Below are 18596 nucleotides of genomic sequence, written 5' to 3' on the forward strand. Positions count from 1 at the left end.
AATGGAGAGGAGGCAGAACCATGTAAATCACTGTGAGCTCCTTGGAGGAAACATGGGATAGAAATGTAAGAATAAAAACAGTAACATTACTACAGTAACAGTGTATAGCTTACGGCATGGGTAGGCAAACTAAGGCCCGGGGGCTGGATCCGGCCCAATCACCTTCTAAATCTGGCCCGCAGGCGGTCTGGGAATCAGTGTGTTTTTACATGAGTAGAATGTGTCCTTTTATTTAAAATGCATCTCTGGGTTATTTGTGAGGCATAGGAATTCATTCATATTCCCCCCCCCCCCAAAAAAATAGTCCGCCCCCCCACAAGGTCTGAGGGACAGTGGACCAGCCCCCTGCTGAAAAAGTTTGCTGACCTCTGGCTTACGGGTATTGCAAGCATTACAGAGAATATGTGTGAGGTGATGTGAATGCTTAAAAACGGAAAGTTTTGTTCTGGGTAGCACTGCCATGATGGCTGGGGCTGATGGGAGTTGCAGTTCAAAATATCTGGAGTTGCAGAGAAAGATTTATGAAGGCAGAACAAATTCTCAGATTCATTGGGGAGGCAGGTGTGAGTGGCTCTAATTCCAGGGACCTTAATGCAGTCTCAACAGAGCACCACGATCATCAGTACGGACTAGGGTCCTGCATGGCTGTTCACACAATTAAGTACCAGTGGAGGGGCATTCTCAAGGAGAGTATGAGCCTGCCTTTCCCTACTGCCCTGAAGCAACCCACAACGGCAGTACAGGAAGGTACTGTTTGAGGATGAAGAGCAGAGAGGACTCCATGACACTAACCGTTTGATTCGTAGCTTCAGGACTCATCCCCGTTTTCCAGACGGCGAGGTCGAATGTGTACTCCACATCTGCTTCCAGTATGGATCGGGAAACAGTAACGACACCCCCTGTGGCAGTGAAGTTGAGCGCACACCCCGCAGATGAGCTCTGTTGCACGTAAGGAAACAGGGAGGAGGAGGGCAGAGGAGACATTCAAAACCTGCCTTAAAACAGAAGGTCAGTCCTGTCCTGAGGGTCTGAGACCAGAACCTGGGTATATGCCAAACTTCTTCCTGTTCTAGTACCCTCATCTTGTTAAAACAGGCTGCGCCAACCATGATGGGGCTGACTGGAGCTGATGGGAGCTGTACTCCAAAATCTTAAGGGCACCAGGTTGGCATGCCAAAGCAAAGAGGGGAAGTGAGTAAGAGTAAATGCAGCTTCCATGCCTACAAACGGCCTCCGACGGCCAAACTTTTGGGTTGCTTTTCTTGTAGGGCATACTTCAGGGCAAAATATGTATGCCGCCAAAACACTAATTTGGAACAGTCACGAAAGATAGCAAAATAAAGGTGGTGTGAACCAGGGCAGGTGAGTGTCCCTGCACAGTCCTGGGGCTCTGTTCCTAAAATTGGGCAAAGGAAGTCAAACATTTGAGTCGAGGGTGTTTAATGGGAAAACACCACTGCAGTCTAATGAAAAAAACTTCTTCTTTGTGGGGTGGGAATCCAATGCACAGGTATAGGATAGGAAATACCTGGCTTGTCAGCAGAACAGGTGGATATCTGGATTGTAGCTGATCCCAAGCTGAACCTGAGACAGCAGTGTAATGTGACTGCCAAAAAGGCTAATCTGATTTGGGAGTTGGTTAATCAAATTATGATTTCCAGTGCATAGGAATCAATCACCTAGGGATGAGGTGGGGGCTCTCCTTGATCTAACTGGATTTTCTGCATTGAGCAGCGGGGTTTAGATGACCTAATAAACCCCCACCCACTTGTATCTCTAGAATTCTATTTTAGGCCACATACATGCCATACATTTAAACTAAACTTTGTCTGCACCTCCCTCCCCCCCCAAAGAATCCTGGGAACTGTAGTTTATCCCTCAAAGAGCTACACCCTCAGCAACCTGAACAAACTACAACTCCTAATATTCTTTGGGGGGGAGGGAATATGCCTTAAATATATTGCGTCAATGCAGCCACAGTCTTGAGCTCAGCAAGCCTTAAGCCAAATTCAGCTACTGTGCCCCCCGCCCCAGTTGCCAATCCAAAAAGCAAAACACATCAAGGCAGAAAGCAGGGGGAGAATGGGGACATGGGGTCTCGGCTCACAATGCCCTCCCCCTTCTCAAAGTACAGATCTCCTGCAGCACTAGTTCCAGACCAGGCTTCTAAGTCTTTAAAAGGTAAAGGTAAAGGTACCCCAGACCGTTAGGGTTCTGGGGTTGCAGCGCTCATCTCGCTCTATAGGCCGAGGAGCCGGTGTTTGTCCGCAGACAGCTTCCGGGTCATGTGGTCAGCATGACTAAGCCACTTCTGGAGAACCAGAGCAGCGCATGGAAATGCTGTTTACCTTCCTGCCAGAGCGGTACCTATTTATCTACTTGCACTTTGACGTGCTTTCGAACTGCTAGGTTGGCAGGAGCAGGGACCGAGCAATGGGAGCTCACCCCGTCGCGGGGATTCGAACCGCCGACCTTCTGATCGGCAAGCCCTAGGCTCTGTGGTTTAGACCACAGCGCTACCCACGTCTAAGTATTTAAAATGATGGAAATTACCCACAAGTGCACCCCCACCCAGCTGCTCCTTCACTCAAAGCCCAGGGTTTGCTTACCTTGGAGGAAGATATACAAGACCACTGATAATGCAACGGCGTCTGTTCCCAGTCTTCTAGGTTAGGGTCATATGATTTCTCCCCATCCAAGATCAGGTCCCGGGTGCTGGACCACACACGGTACGATCCTCCATCAATGATGGGCACCAGCTTGTTAGGAGTGACAGTCACATTTGCGAAAATGCTCTTGGACAGTGGTGTGTCTCCGAAAGAGACCAGGAACTTGAAGCAGTAGGTGCCCAGGTCGAGTGCCAGCTTAGGGATGACCAACTGCGGCCGGCTGACGTCCACGTTGGACAGGAGGACTTTGTCAGAGGCGCCCAGTTGCAGGCAGCTGGGGGCTTTGTAAATCTCCCACACGTACTTGGTCTGGTACCTAGTGCAGCCCCGCAAGTCAAGCTGGGCTTCCAAGTAATTCTTCTGCGACCGCTTCATGACCACTTGCCCAGGTAACGCCAACTCAGCTTCTGGTTCTTCGCATTCCAGCACCTGGACCGTGATGGTGAGCTGGGCAATGGAGAAGCTGATGAGGTTGGAGGCATTCACTTCCACCAAGTAATCCCCATGCCTTAGGTAGGTATGGCTGGCGGATGGCACACTTGTCCTTTGAGCTGGAGAACCATCTCCAAAGTGCCACCAAAAGGCAACTTGCCTTGCGCTGGGCAGCACAGACACCTCAAATGTCGTTGTCCGGTTAGCAAAGGAGCTGACAGGCAGGAGGGAAAGTTGCATTATGATGTCTTGGACTTCTATCACGATGGTTATGTTTAGGCTGCCCAGACGGTTCCAAGCGGTGAGATGGATCTCCAGACGACCAGCAGCGTCCGGGGTATAAGAAATGCTTCGGCCTTCCATGCGGACCTGGGAACGCCCGTGGTCTCCCTCCAAGGAGAGCTGCCACAAATATGACACCCGCGAGCCACTGTCAACCTCAGCTGTGAAGCGCCTCTCTATTCCAACAGGCATGCCTTGCTCACAGCAGTCCGTGACCTTCAAGCCATGGATGGCCTCCAGCACCACAATGAGGACTTCCGTGTAGTCCACACTGATGTGGTTCTCTGCAGTCACCCTTACTAAGTAATCTCCAACCTGGGTGAATGTATAGGTGAAGCTGGAAGAGTTGAGTGCCATGGAGTGGTTCCTGCCAACACTCATCTTATAGCTCACAGAGGAACCAGAAGCCACCCCAATGACAAAGTTGACCTCTTCCCCAGGCTCTAGCACCTCCTTGCCCACAGTGAGTTTTAGGCCCTGGATTGGGTCTTCCACCGTCACGCTGTGGCAGGCCACATCCCAGCTGACATCGTTGGAAGCATTTAAGCAGACGGAGAAGACTCCAGGTGAGGGGAATGTCAAGGCCACTCTTTGCCCACATATGGTGGTGTTCAGCAGCTTCCAGGTCCATGCTACATCAGAACCCCTTTCCAGCTCCCCAGAGAAGTTTACCTCTGAGCCTGACTCAACATAACCAGTATAATTCAGCCTCACGGTCCTGATCCTCACTCCTATGATGGGCTCCTGAATGTACACCACAAGCGTTGCATTGGCAGAGCCAAATTTGTTCTCTGCCACAACGGTAACTGCTTTGGCACCAGGACTTGGGAAGGAATGTGTGATGGCAGAGGAGGCAGTTTGGAGAATGAGACCATCCTCCAGGTACCAAATATACATCAATCCAGTCCCAGCAGTGACACTCGTACTTATGTTTACAGAAATGTTGACCGCAGCAGGGTTGGGGGAAGCGATGGGCTTCAAGACACCAACCTGCTCAATGAACTCCACTGTCTTGTTCACTGTTGAGCTCCCCAGCATATTTGTGGCTTTCAGGTGGATGACGTAGACCCCTGCTTCCAGGACAACCAGGGAGAAGGTCTTCCCTGCAGAAGTCTGCACAGGGTGGTTTTCCTTCAGGAGAGTCCAGTTGTAGGAGATGTTGGTGCCCTCCCTCACTGCCGCCTGCATCTGGAGCGTCTTGTTGGTGAGGAAGTAGGTGTCATCCATGAGGTCGCCACCGGCAATGTGAAGCCCTTCGATCTGCTCCAAGACGTAGATGAAGATGCTGTCCTGCAGGCACCCAATCTCGTTCTCTGCAGTCACGATCACATTGAACGTCCCAATTGAACGGAAAGTGTAGGAGATGGTGGAGTAGCCTGGGATGGGGGTGCACCTATCGCACAAGATCCAGGAGTACCGGATAGCAGTGCCAGCGAGGAGGGTAGCCGTGAAGCTCACAGAACCATTTAGAGGCACCACTGTCCTGCTGGCATTGATGGTCAGGCCTTGAAGGCGCCTCTTCACTGTCACATTAAGCCTTGCTTCACGGAAGCTCACATTGTTCCAGCCCGTCAGGGTGATGGCATAGGTGCCACTCTTGTTGTAGGAGTGGGTGATGAATTTCCCCAGCTGGCTCATGCCATCCCCAAAGTACCACAGATAGCTCACGTTGGTCCCGCTAGCGTTGGCAGAGAACAGGTAGACTTGGTTCAGTTCCAAAACCTTCGAGCCGTTGGACTCAATCCTGACGACCCCAACCGGCTCTTGGACTTCCACGAAGACTGAGTCGTTATTGAAAGATACGTTGTTGCAGACTGTCACTGTGACCAAGTAGACACCGGGGGCTTTGTAGGTGTAACTAACTTCCGTCCCACCAAACCGAGTGGATTCGTTTGTCCCAAAGTCCCAGAGGTAGCGATAGGGGTAAGGGGGTAAAGCTGTGACTTGGAACTTGCTTTCGTTGCCCAGTCTCACGAACTGCGGCTTTATGAACAGCGAGACGTTGGTGACCTCTGGCTCCACACAGACCTCGGTGTAATAATGAGCTTTGTTGACCTTGCTTGAGAGGACCAAAGAAAGGTGAAAGGTGCCACTGCGGGTGAAGTTGTGCCTCACCGTTGGGTCCCCATTCACGGTGACGTTGGATGACCCATCTCCAAATGTCCAGTCAAAAAGGTAGTCCTCTGGGTTACCAGAAACATAGGCAGTAAGTTGTACATCGGGGTGCTCTGGGATACAAGTGGAAGGCTCAATCTTGAGAACCATCAGCACAAATATCCGGACAGGAACAGCTTGGGAAACGGAGTTGACTGGATTCGTTGCTGTGACGTTTACTGTGCAATTCATCTCCTTTAAATAGATGTGCATCACGGATGCCACGGAACTGTTCACCACGGTCCCGTCACCCATGTCGAATATCCACAGGATGCTGTCCCCTGTTTCTACGGAAGCGGTGATCTCTACTGGCGTGCGGAGCTCCATTGCTTCCTCCAGAACCACCTGCAACCCGCTAATCTCTTCAAAGACACGGTAACTCTGGAATGTTTCTACAGCACTAATGGTGTTGTTGGCTCTCAGGCTGACGTTGTACATCCCCTTGTTGCTGTAGGTGTGGACTATCGCCGGCAGGCTTTGCACAGACGCCACAGAGCCATCCCCAAAATCCCAGGTGTAAGAGACCCCATAGCTAGATGGCAGGGGGACAGCTTTGAAAGTGACAGGGCGACCAGCAACCAAGACATCTGCATCAACTTCCAGGGTCACTTTCATCAGGTAAGTATAGATGTGGACAGGAATCGTGTAGGTCAGGTTCTCAAATTCATTTGATACTAAAACACTCAGGATATATTCACCTGCATTTGTGACCAGGCCGGGGAGAAGGGGGCGGAGGGGGAGAGGGAGAGAGGGAGAGGGAGAGAAATGAATAAGAACTTCCCACTCCTGTGGTTTCTCTCTTTGAACAAGATGTGCATATTTGGTAGATGAAGGATAAGCAACTGTGAAATGCTTACTTTTGAGGATGTTTCGATTTGCATCTTAATCATTTTTTTAATTTAAAAAATCTGTACTGTTTTTACTGCTCTGTTGCATGCTGATCTGGGCATCTTTAGTTGGAAAGGCAGGGCAACAGCAACAATATTTCATTTCATTTCATTTCATGGAGAAGGGAAAATCTGTCAATTTCGGTTTCTCTCAGTTTCCCATTTTTCCAATCTTATGTTGTTATCCAGATCCGTTTGGAAACATTTCCACATCATGAAAATCCATCAGCATCTCAGTGCTAATTTCTCCCACTATACAAATCTTTCTATAAAATCTTGCCTAATATGCACATTTTTATATAACAATTTCCCCTAATACAACCAACTTTTGTATGCTGTTTTCAGTAACTGTACTTCAAAATTCAGAGGTGTGAATTTCTGAGGATGGCAGAGTTTCAGTTCTAATATTATTTCAGAAAGGATAAATTAGGTAAGGTTGGTTGCCATGAAGGGAGAACTGAATTGATTTTCTTCCCCATCCCCATCTTTCATGTCAGAGAGGGGACAGGACCAAATGAGGAACACCCAGCACTACAGAGACTGTCTTCCAGGGTGAAATGAGAGAACAAATCAAGCAAAAGTACTTAATCTGAACCATTTGCTCTTAGAAACACAGAATCTGGAGCACACTGCTTTCACTTGCCACACAGAGCGTATGCAGATTTGAATGTTATTAGATAATTTCATTTTGCGTATTCATTTATTTATACCATTTGTGCTTGATGTTCAAAACATCATGCATAGAAAATCTCATAAGAAGAACAAACAAAAACTTAAAATACAGCCAGATTAGCAGCAGGAGAAATCCTCTGAACCTAAGTAAGTTCCCAAGTGGTCCCCAGAAGAGGCAAGTCTTGCAACTCCCTTCTAAAGGCCTGAGATGTGTTCTAACAGCCCTGAAAAGGCAATTATCACAAAAAAGCTCCTGAACTGGTGAAATGACAAACACACTGGTTTTGTGTGACAATCCCTGTTGATTTGGCGGGTTCTTCCTCGTGCAGGAACCTTTCTTATAAAACCCCCACAGTGCATTTGCCCGCTAATTAATTGCAAACTACATGACAATCGCGATAACATGGGATCAGACACCACATTCATGATATATAATTCTTGAAATATAAAATGTTGCAATTGGCTCTGTATGATGTCCTACATCTCCCACGCCATGAGAGAACTTGGGGGAGGAATCCTACCAAAAGGGGTCTTTGCCTTCCAAAGACCATCCATCAATGGGAATTTCATACAAGGCCATTATTCACCACACTTAATAGCAACCAGTTGGCTAACTACTTCTTGCTGAGGTCAACCTGACCTCCCACAGGGATGGAACACAGAGCAGAGCACCAGAAGTAGTTCAAAAATGCCAAGGGAGAACATTGGGGAGAGGCAATCTCAAAGGAACTTGCTTTGTAGAGCCACTGAGTGCTGTCTGCGCACACAGGAGGCAGCAACTGGAAAAGAGGAAGGGGCCATAAAATGAACTCTGGGAGTTGGGATAGCTCAGTCGGTAAAGCATGAGACTTTTAATCTCTGGGTCATGGGCTTGAGCCCCACACTAGGCAAAAAGATTCCTGCATTGCAGGGAGTTGGTCCGAATGACCCTCACGGTCCCTTCCAACTCTATGATTCTCTGAGTTCCCAGCTGCTTGTTGGGCCCATATGCATAGTCAGATACTTAGCTGTGATTCCTGCATTGCAGGAAGTCCATTGAAGGGACTTTTGGGTCCCTTCAAAGTCTACAGTTCTATGGCTATGATTCGCATCTACACAGAAAGTAGAAACTGTCCTAAGCACACATCCCATTTGCTCAATTGGCCATGGGGTCGCAAACAAAAAACAAAACAGAACACTTTTCTCACCTGATTCTTGGTAGGTATGTGATACATTATGCCCAATTACAACCTGATGGATGTTGGGGTCTGGCACAAGGAAAGACTCGTTATAGGGAGGCCTGAACTGGAAAGCAACACGGTCGCCGTCTCCAAAGTCCCACCTGGAGAGCAGAAAAGGCAGTAAGGCATGCAGTTGCAGGCAGGTAACAGCTCTCCCTGTGGAGATGGCACTCCAGAATCGGTGGCACATGCCCTTCTGGCTTGCACTCTTTATAAAGACTTGAGGAATGAGATTATCACCCCTCTTTTATTGTCCATTCTGGGTCACCCAACCACTGCTACAGCGTCCTTTTTCTTGGCAGATCAAGATGAGCAGGTGACAGAAAAGGTTGAAAGGTTTTTAGCTGGGGCAATCAGAATAAGATCCACCATTTGACTATTGATTCAAAACCCCAAAATGTATCTTATATAATTGACTTTTTATTTCTGGTTTTTGTATATTGCATTGTTGTTTTATTCATTCAATTCAATTCAATTTGATTCAATTCAATTCAATGCAGTTGCAGGCAGGTAACGGAAAAGCTGGAAGGCCAACACAGCTGCCCAGTCCATGGAAAACCTGCTTCCCACCCCTGATTCATGGAGTGGAAACACTCCCCTGCGCAGCCTTTCTTTTTCATTCTGTTTTGTTTCAATCATACACCGGGAGAACTCACAGGAATGTGGCATCCACAGCAGAGTCCACTGTAACTGTGGCTGCCAGTTCCACAGTGCTGTTCTGAGGGACAAGGGGTGGGATCTCAGAGACCACCAGATCCTTCATCCTGTTCATCTTCTCCACAGTGATGTTGTAATCCACAGTGACGTTGCTGACGTGGTTGGAGGCAGTGAGCTATAAGGGAAGGGGAAAGAAAAAAATAGCTCTGGCACAGTATGGAACAGATATATACCAAGGGGCATTTGCACCATGACATCTTTCAGCATCTGTTTCCCCCTCCTCTCCATCATCCACTCTGGGAGAGAGAAACGTGCTGGAAATCCTCACATGCTTTTACCCCTTCATTCCTCTCCTTGTTACCCAACACGTAAGAACATAAATGCAAACAAACATAAAATCGTAAGAAGAACCTGCTGGATCAGGTCCAAAGGGGCCCATCTAGCCCAGCCTTCCTGTTCTCACAGTGGCCAACCAGATGCCCCAATGGGAAGCCCATAAGCAGGACCTGAGCAGAAGAAGACCACTCTCCCCTCCTGTGGTTTCCAGCAGCTGGCATTCAAAAGCACTGTTGCCTCCAACAGTGAAGGCAGAGCAAAGCCATCATGGCTAGTAGCCATTGATAGCAGCTGCCTGTGACTTACCGACAGCTTGTACACAGCCGGTGTCTGGTAAATAACATGGAAGACATCGTTGTAGAAGGTGAAAGAGCGCTTATCGTCCACGGTCCACCGGAAGGTAACGTCCGATCCGGCATCCATCATGGGGACATAACTCTGCAATGGATGAGAACAGGTGGGCACATTTAATGTTTAATAGGTTATTGTATTTTAATATTCCGTTGGAAGCCGCCCAGAGTGGCTGGAGCAACCCTGCCAGATGGGCAGGGTATAAATAATATATTATTATTATTATTATTATTATTATTATTATTACTATTATTATTATTTCAGAGAAAAGTTTACATGTGACTTCAAATCGTGACCATTCTAAGAGCAGGGCCCCTGGCAAGTGGACTCCATCATTCTCAAACTGCTTTTGTCAAAAAGCAGAGGAGAAGTAAACAGTATGACAAACTCAGAAAGGGACGGATCTGACAATGATTAGCTGGGAAATGGTGCAACAGCCTTCCCCAGCCTGGTGGGCTCCAGATGTTTTGGACTGTAATGGCCACAGATGCGCTGGCAGGGGCTGATGGGAGTTGTAGTACAAAATAGCAGTGTTGGCCAGGGTTAATACGAGTTGTAGCACAAAACACGCAGGAAGGCTGAGTTAGAACACATAAGCATTTTAGTGCATCAATTCCTGAACATACACATTTTTGCAAACCACTTCCCTTCATAGAATGCATTTTAAGTTATTTTCACTAATACATGCATTTTTTTACACCCACACACCCACACCCACTTTTGTGCACATATCTTGGCTGCATTGCAAAATTCAGAAAAGTGCAAATTTCAAAGGATCAGTGCATTTCGGTTTGTGCATCGTTCCAGAAGGTGCAGAAGAGGCAGGGTGGTGCTTAAAGGAGAACCAAAGCAAATTTATCTCCTTACCCTACTTACCACACGGTTATTCAGCAAGACTCTGGTCTCTGGGTCTGGAGTTGCACGGAGGCCTCGGATAGCATCCTCTGCTTTCACAGTGATGGTGATGTTCTGGGAGCTGACGGCATTCTCTGCCCACAGCACTCGGGTGCTGGCATTTCCCCCGATGTTCTCCAGCATGACGACTGAGAACCAGGTATCATTGGTGTCCCTGGTGCACTCAGGCACAAGTGGGATGACTGAAGGCGGGCAGCTCCTTCCAAAGGGAAAGCTCTGGCTCCCCGCAAACCATCCAGCAGTTGCGTTCACTCCAGAAGAGATTTTCACCACCAGCCAAGTGTGGTTGGTTTCCACATAGATTCGGCCACCTTGCTCTGGAGGGTAAATGACGTGGAGGCCCAACACCGGAGAGACAGCCACAAAATCACAGGATAGGTTGGCGCTGAAGACTCCGTTCTCTACAGTGGCCCTCACGGCATACAGGCCAGGGCGGTCCACACCCAAATTCCCTTCCCCGATAATGGCTACTGTCTTTTCTGCAACAGAAAGGACTCTAAAGTAGCAGGTGGAGTCGTTATGCCAGCCACCGGCCTCAGGGTGCATGAGAGAGCCTGGCTCCCAGTCTGAAGAGTTCAGGGTGAAGTAACTCATCTGGTAAGATGGCACCTGGCTTGGGTGGCAAAGAATGAAGGCCCCAGGCCCTGCGTCATGCTGGATGCTCACGGTGTCATTTGGCCTGATGAAAGTGTCTTTGCTCCTGAAGTGCAACTGTGAAAGAGAGATCACGGTCACTTCGATACTCCAAACCCAGCCCATTCTGTATGGGTCACTGCAGGCCCCCCCCCACCCCTGTACTGCAACTGTGAGTTGAATGTTGGGTACAGGGGTTGGTTATGCTGGTCACACCCAACTGGGTACAGCAGGCTCAAAAAAACTCATCTACCTAAGATATTGTGCTCAAGTTTGCTTATTTCTTTCTTGCTCCCACTCTTGATCTGGCATCTGGAGCGGCACACATGCTGTGCACCCAGGGGCGGGGCTACCCTCCCGCGGGGGTGCGGTGATGTCACCCCCCTCAGGGATGACACCCAGGGCGGACCACACCCCCCCTCCTCCACCAGTGGGTCTGGGACTCTCGTTCCACCCCCCCCCCTTTGTGATTTGTAAACCACTCTGGCAGCCCTTCTTGGTTAATGCACAGTGTAATGGTTCTAGGGGTTGCTCGTGTGTAAGCCGGTGCAAACACCTGGCTGGGTTGCCTGAGTGAACCTTTTCTGTCCGGACAGCCACTCACCCGTGGCTGTCTCAATCGCTGGCAGAATCCGTCAGTGGGTGTTTCTTAAACTTCTTCCAGCAAAGAAGCTCTTTGACGCCTAGTCTCCTCCTACTCTCTCTGCGCGAAAGCCTTCTGCGCAAGGAGGGCGTAGGCAGCGGAGGACCCCTACTCTCCCTGCTGGTCCCCGGCAAGGAGTCATGGGACCGCCTCGCCGCTTCCCCCATCTGCCCCCCTTCTCCACTGGTGCTACACTGATTCTCTTCCCCAGAAGATGGGCTGCCTCTCCCAATCCCGGGACGCTCTCTGGAATCCCTCTGGATTTTGCTCTCTCCCTCCGGCACTGATGGCAGTTCCCTGACACACAGCATATTATTTAATTCCATCTGTTACATCTTCTCAACGAAATTGGTCAATAATGCAGCTATCTGACCATACAAGCCTCCTGCTAACCAACAACGCAGCCCAGGCTGCAACACATCAGAAGCAGACAACGGGGCAAAGCAAAACTAGTCATGGTAGAACTAACTACTGAGCCCAAACAGACCCAAACAGAGGAAGGGTGGGGGCAGCGGCCAGGATTAGAAACAGAGTCTAGCCAGAAGCAATTGGAACTCAGTATATCGATTCCAGAAATTATTACTGAGTGACTTAATATGGCACAATGGTAGAAATATCCCGTATGCACTTTCGGTTCAAAACACTCACAAGGTACCGTGTGGAAGGGCCAGGTGGCAAGGTAAAAAGCGACTCTTTGAGTTCGCTCCTCCCTGACAGGTTTTCACAAGTGCGAGGAGAGGGGCTGGGCGAGCTGGTGGCAGAGTTGTTGGCACAAGTTTCCGGATCACAGCAGTTTTGTAGTGGAAGGCATGTATTGGTCAAAGGGCACCACAGGAGCCCAAGCGCACACTCCATTTCTGCCCACGTCCCATTCTCTTCCAAACTGGGTAACAGCTCCATGGTGTTCAGGACTTCCTTGCAGACTATGGGCAGGAAGGAGAAAACAGATAAATATTGCCTGAGCCTTGTCTGGGCTCCAGAGATACATTAATAATTTTATTTATTTAATCAAGTACATAATACTCCAAAACATGTAAGATGTAAGAAACAGATGTAAAATATAGTTGAATGGAAATTAAAATGAAACACATGAAACCAAAAATCAAGGTACAATTTTGAGTTGTTGCATTCACAATATCTGGGAAGAATAATAATTATTGATATTGGGGGAGCAAAACACGTCCTTTTCGGTTATGTTCTGCTTGTAAATATGTTGTCTGGGTTGGGTGGGTTGTCTTCTGACATTCTTGTGTGATGCTGAAGGGTTACTAAGAGTTCCAAACAGTGGTGTAACAAAAGCTGGACAAAACAACAATGCTGGAACATTTGTGGTATGAAAAGTTACAGGATTTCAGCAGGAAGCTATGGGCATGCGATGATTGGAAAAGAAGCAGCATCTCTGCCCCCAAACCTTTGCAGATGCAAAGAGTATTGAAAGCTGGATTGTATATAACTATCCTGAGCACAAATAATCTTGAATAATGCACAATAAAGAGGGTGTCTGCCAGTCCCAATAAAGCCCTGGTTTTCTGCTTCTCTGGAGGGTAGACCTGAACCAGTGGATTCAAATTACAGTGGTGCCTCGCGAGACGAAATTAATCCGTTCCGCGAGTCTCTTCGTCTTGCGGTTTTTTCGTCTTGCGAAGCACGGCTATTAGCGGCTTAGCGGCTATTAACGGCTTAGCGGCTTTAAGAAAAAGGAAACAAACTCGCAAGAACTCGCAAGATGTTTCGTCTTGCGAAGCAAGCCCATAGGGAAATTCGTCTTGCGGAACGACTCAAAAAACGGAAAACTCTTTCGTCTAGCGAGTTTTTCGTCTTGCGAGGCATTCGTCTTGCAGGGCACCACTGTACAAGGAAGGAGATTCGGACTAAACATTAGAAAGAGCTGTTTGACAGTGGAACAGACTCCTTGGAAAGGTGGTGGACACTCCTTCATTCAAGGTTTTTTAAGAGAGGTCTGATTGCCATCGGTCAAGGAGTTTTTAGCTGAGATTCTTGCATTATAGGGGATTGACCCTTGGGGTACCTTCCAAGTCTACAATATTATGATTCCATAACGTTCCAGTGCAATGCAGAAACTGGGGCATGAGACCAATTTCCTTCTTTTTGTACAAATATTTCAGATTCACATTAGCCAGAATTCCCAGCAAGCCACATAATGGCACCTCACCTTCTGTGAGTGCTGGGCGGTGCACTCGAAACCGGACTTGGACATCCCTCTTCAGCTCCTGAGTCACAAGCTCCAAGGCTACCAAATAACCCTCCTGCTGGAACGCCAAGCTGGGAAACACCACCGTCTGGAAAACACAACACTCAAAAGGTTCACAGAGCTGCAGGGTGCCTTAGCAGGGGAGATCTCGGCTGGAAGGGAACCACTAGCATTCCTCACCTCCACCGTTCCTGACGGGGCTGACAGCTCCTCGGTTTCCGTAGCGTTGCTCGTGGCCACAGGAGTATCAAAGGTGGGAGTGCCCAGGTAAAAGTGCTCAGCATTTAAAAGGATCTCTGTTTAAAAGAAACAGGTAGGGAAGGAAGTTAGCCTCTGTCTCTTTTTCTTATGGAGTGACATTAAGAGGAGCCTGTCGGATCAGCCCATCTAGTCCAGCATCGTGTTCTCACAGTGGCTGAACAGTTGCCTGTGGGAAACCTGCAAGCAGGACCCAGGACTAAGCACATAACATATCTCAAGTTATGTTATATATTTGTTGCTATATTTTAAAAATCCCATTTTTATTTTTTTAAACTATCACAGCTATTGGGAAACAGAAGAATCAATTGGACGGAAGATGCGCCTACTTTGGACACCATCTAGTTATTTGGATACTTTCAATGGGAAAATGTACCTGGATGCATCTTCCAAAGTTATTATTAAATTTCTCTCCACAAGCCTTTGATGGACAAGCAGTCTTCTGATTCTGTAAAAAGCAAGCCTGCCCCAGGCAGCTGATGGGCAGAGCCTACTCAGTGCCTGGATATAATTTTCATGGACTGGAGGAAGAACTTCTGTGTCCTTTGTAACTCCTTGTCCTTCCCATCCAGCCAGAAAAAAAATAGAGTAAGTCACACAGAGCAGAAAGACTACAAAGGATGAGAGAAATGATGCACAATGTGTTGTCCGGGTTGCAGAATTCTTGGTGCAGAATTTTAATGTTAAGTACAGAGCTCTGCCCACAAGCTGCCTCCAAGAGAGACCCTTCATGAAGCCACCCACCTTGCGGCTTGTGCTCGCAGACATAGCTGTGCTTGGCTGTGCAGAGGTCTGTGTTGCACTGGCCAGCCGGGCCCATCCGGACACAGTGGTCAGCATTGGACGGGTGAGGCTCTCCAGGGAGCCAGTTCTGACAGCTCTGCAGATTGAAGCCTTCCTCTCGCTGCAGAGGGCTGGGGCTTGCGTTGAACCCGATCCAGACATCCAAGCTCCTTTTTGGGGAAGAGAAAGTCCAGAATAGTATCAGGGAATCACAAGGCATTAAGCACACCACCAGTGCATGCAATCCGAATTCCAACACTGGAGGAGGCAAGAGCAGGAGTGCCAAAGGTAAGAAAGAGAATCCGCCTTATACAGAGTCCATCTAGCTCTTTAATGTGTACACTGACTGGCAGCAGCTCTCCAGGGTTTCAGGTGGGGGTAATTTCCAGCCCTACCGGAGATGCCATTGGGTACTGAACCTCAGATGCCCTGCATGCAAATCAGATGCTCTACCACCTAAAAATAAAGCAAGCTTCTAGTCTTCATCATTCTGAATCAAGGGCTGATTTAAAGAGGAACATAGGAAGCTGCCTTACAGAGAGTCATACCCTTGATCCATCTAGCTCATTATTATCTACACTGATTGGCAGAGGCTCTCCAGGGTTTCAGGCAGGGGTCTTTCCCCAGCCCTACCTGGTGATGCTGGGGATTGAACCTGGGACCTTCTACATGCAAAGCAGATATTCTATCACTAAGCTATGTAGCTTCTCTAAAGAAGAATGGGAGGAAATGCTTAGGCTTCTGAGCAAGGTCAGTCAGTCAGTAGATTAAGCTGGAAGGGTCGTGCCAAAAGCTTCATGGAAACTGTGATTTACCACCCTTCCTAATAAATCTAACCAACATCTAATTTCTTGGTGCTGAAATGGGCTGTTGTTCTGAGCACTGGTAACTCTTGCATTGGACTAGCACAACAAATTGTACACGGGAGTGTCAACAACAGATTCTCAGTAATTCCCATTAGTTAAAAATGGAACTGTGGGGCTACCAACTGGAACTGGCTAGGAGGATCGCTTTTTCCAGTTTTCAAACAGCTGTAGTGGCTGCCCGTCTGTTTTCAAGAACAATTCATAGTGCAGATGGTCATGTTTAAGGCCTTACACTGCTCTATCAGTTGCTGGAAATGGCAGGAGAGGCGACTGCTCTTGTGCACGGGTCCTTCTTACAGGTACATCTGATTGACCACCAAGAGAACAGAATGCTGGACTAGATGGGCCATTGGTCTGATTCAGCAGGTTATTCTTATGTTCTTATGCTTAGGAGCTGGGGACCTAAAGGACCACTTTCAACCTAACTGATCATCATCCAGGGCCCTCCTCCACGTCCCTCTGAAGTAGAGAGCGGGTGATAACTGGAGAGAAGGCTTTCTCAGTTGTGACACCTCATACGGCAGCCTTCCCCAACCTGGTGCCCTCCAGATGTTTGGCACAACTCCCACACAGCCTGAGCCTGCATGGCCATTTTGCCCTAGACAGCTTCAACTTTTACAGTGCTCTCTCTTCCAGTTAACGGAGGTTAAAAGACAGCAGGGTCCAAAAACACAGGAACAACCTTGGCTAGAAGGGGTGGAGGCACTGAAGTGGATGTCTGCATGATTTAGCAGCCGCAGAAGCAAAGAGCGTGGCTGGAAGAAGATGTCACATTTTCGAAGCCTGACATTACACGAGCACTCTGGACGCATCTGGTTGGAGTAACAACCCTTCTCACCATTGGGGACATTTCTCTCCCACTTGAGTCTGCTCTGAAATTGCAGTCTCTGTTGTAATTCAGGGAGGCTGCTGAGAAATGTGCATTGTCCAGATGTACCGAAATCAGCCTCCGAGTACAGCAGCCTGCTGCTCCTTGGGAAAGCTTGGGGCTTGTAGGAGGAGCACTCCTCTTTGGGTGCCTCTGATGATCCACTGCTATGTGGCTCAGTTTCCATCGGACTGTGGGAAATGGAGCAAACCAGGACCCTGGAGCCACCAAACTTTGGCTCTGCCTCTCTAAATCACTCTGTTCCAGCTGGTCATTGCAATATCTTTGTAACTAAGAACTAAGTAACTGAGCTTCCTTCTTTCCTCCTCCCTTCCAACTGCCTTTCCTTTTGTGTTGTGCCTTTTAAATTGTAACTCCAAGAGAAGGCATTGCCCTATCACTCGTGCTGCAGGGCCACTCTGGACAGCACCAGTTATTAGATAATCAGAGTAAAAGTATGCTTTTTGCTTGTTTATGTATTTGTGTTACTGTACTTTATTCTTGTTATGAATCACTTTGGGTGCCTTTTGTTGTTGTTGGAAGCAGTACATTTTCAATAAACCAGTACATTAATTCAACTATGACCAAGCCTCTTCCCATCTCCACCCCTGCTGAAGTAGTGGGTGTCTTCCATAAGACAAGACGGCGTGGCTTAGCTTGCAAGAAGATAATAAGTGGTTCTCCTACCACTGAGGCTCTTTGCTGGTCATAGTAATAAATGAGGTCATCTCAAAAAAGAGCTTTTGCAGCGAAAAAACGGTGACAAAAATAACTTGGCCTTCCAAGCCAGTAGGGCGTGCTTTTTCTTCTTTTTAAGCTACAAAAATATGTCTAAAGAACAAGAAACCGACTGTGTTTTGCTCCTGAGCAATTGGCTTCACTTAGAGACTAGGAAACATCCAAGCCGCTGCCATCGCTGAAGGCCCAGGGAGATTTTCCTGTCCTAATTCCAGCTATGATCTAACTCTTAACTCATTCCCGCCCCCCTCAGAAAAACGACGAGATGGACTGTGCCTCCCACCTGCTGACCACTGGCTCAAGTGGGGGCTCTTTGGGCAAATGTGTCAGTGGGCAGAAGGGATGGGCAAATCTATTCGCTTTGGCTGCTCTCCATTTCTCATTTCTCCAGTCTTAAATTTGGTTCTCCACATTTTCACGTCAGTTAGCTGATTATTATTTTTGAAAAGTCCTCATGACAAAATGCATCAGCATTTGGATGTGGATTTTTCCTAACACAAAAACTTTTGTATGCAACTTTCCCCTACTATGCATGTTTTCCCAAAGCATTTTCCCCTAGCAGAATGCATTTTTGCAGAAAAGTTTTATTAATTTCTGCATTTCCATGCACACTTCGCCTCCCCCCCCCCTACATACATTTTTATACACGTCACTTGGCTGGAAAACAGCATTGCAAAATGTGGAGAAGTGTAGATTTCGTTCACCTACTCTTTCGTAAAGTGTGGATTAGGTACATTCACTTTTAAATGCAAAGCGAATCAAATTTCTCCCTCACCCCAAGTGGGCACCATCTCCACCAAGCACTTCCTTCCTTAAGCACTCAACACCTTGAGGAGAGGTGGGGGTGGGCTGAAGAAGAGGAACAGCAAGAAAAAGAGGAGAAAGACATCAGGCGTTGCCTTGTTCTTATGTCTTCTGGGTCAGTACTTGTCATTGTGCTCCACCTTGGATTTTGATATGAGTGGGTGGCATGAAAATATTTTTTATAAACAATTTTTTTTAAGCATCAACGGAGGGAGG

General features: G+C 48.0%; 1 protein-coding gene across 2 annotated transcripts in view; it reads right to left on the minus strand.

The window, feature by feature from the left end:
• Positions 1–18596, minus strand: part of PKD1 (polycystin 1, transient receptor potential channel interacting) — a 110232-nt gene that overhangs the window by 39882 nt on the left and 51754 nt on the right. The window contains exons 7-16 of one of the 2 annotated variants that reach the window (XM_080981663.1): positions 15066–15274; positions 14244–14359; positions 14025–14151; positions 12500–12774; positions 10537–11286; positions 9616–9747; positions 8973–9148; positions 8284–8417; positions 2610–6235; positions 793–939 (exon numbers count right to left, since the gene is read on the minus strand). In XM_080981663.1, the coding sequence (XP_080837789.1) occupies positions 793–939; positions 2610–6235; positions 8284–8417; positions 8973–9148; positions 9616–9747; positions 10537–11286; positions 12500–12774; positions 14025–14151; positions 14244–14359; positions 15066–15274 (5692 nt within the window). Of the gene's footprint in view, positions 1–792; positions 940–2609; positions 6236–8283; positions 8418–8972; positions 9149–9615; positions 9748–10527; positions 11287–12499; positions 12775–14024; positions 14152–14243; positions 14360–15065; positions 15275–18596 lie in introns of both variants that reach the window. The other variant, XM_080981662.1, reaches the window with a different exon arrangement.

Source organism: Podarcis pityusensis, assembly GCF_964106645.2.
Source record: "Podarcis pityusensis genome assembly, chromosome: 14".
NCBI lineage: Eukaryota > Metazoa > Chordata > Lepidosauria > Squamata > Lacertidae > Podarcis > Podarcis pityusensis.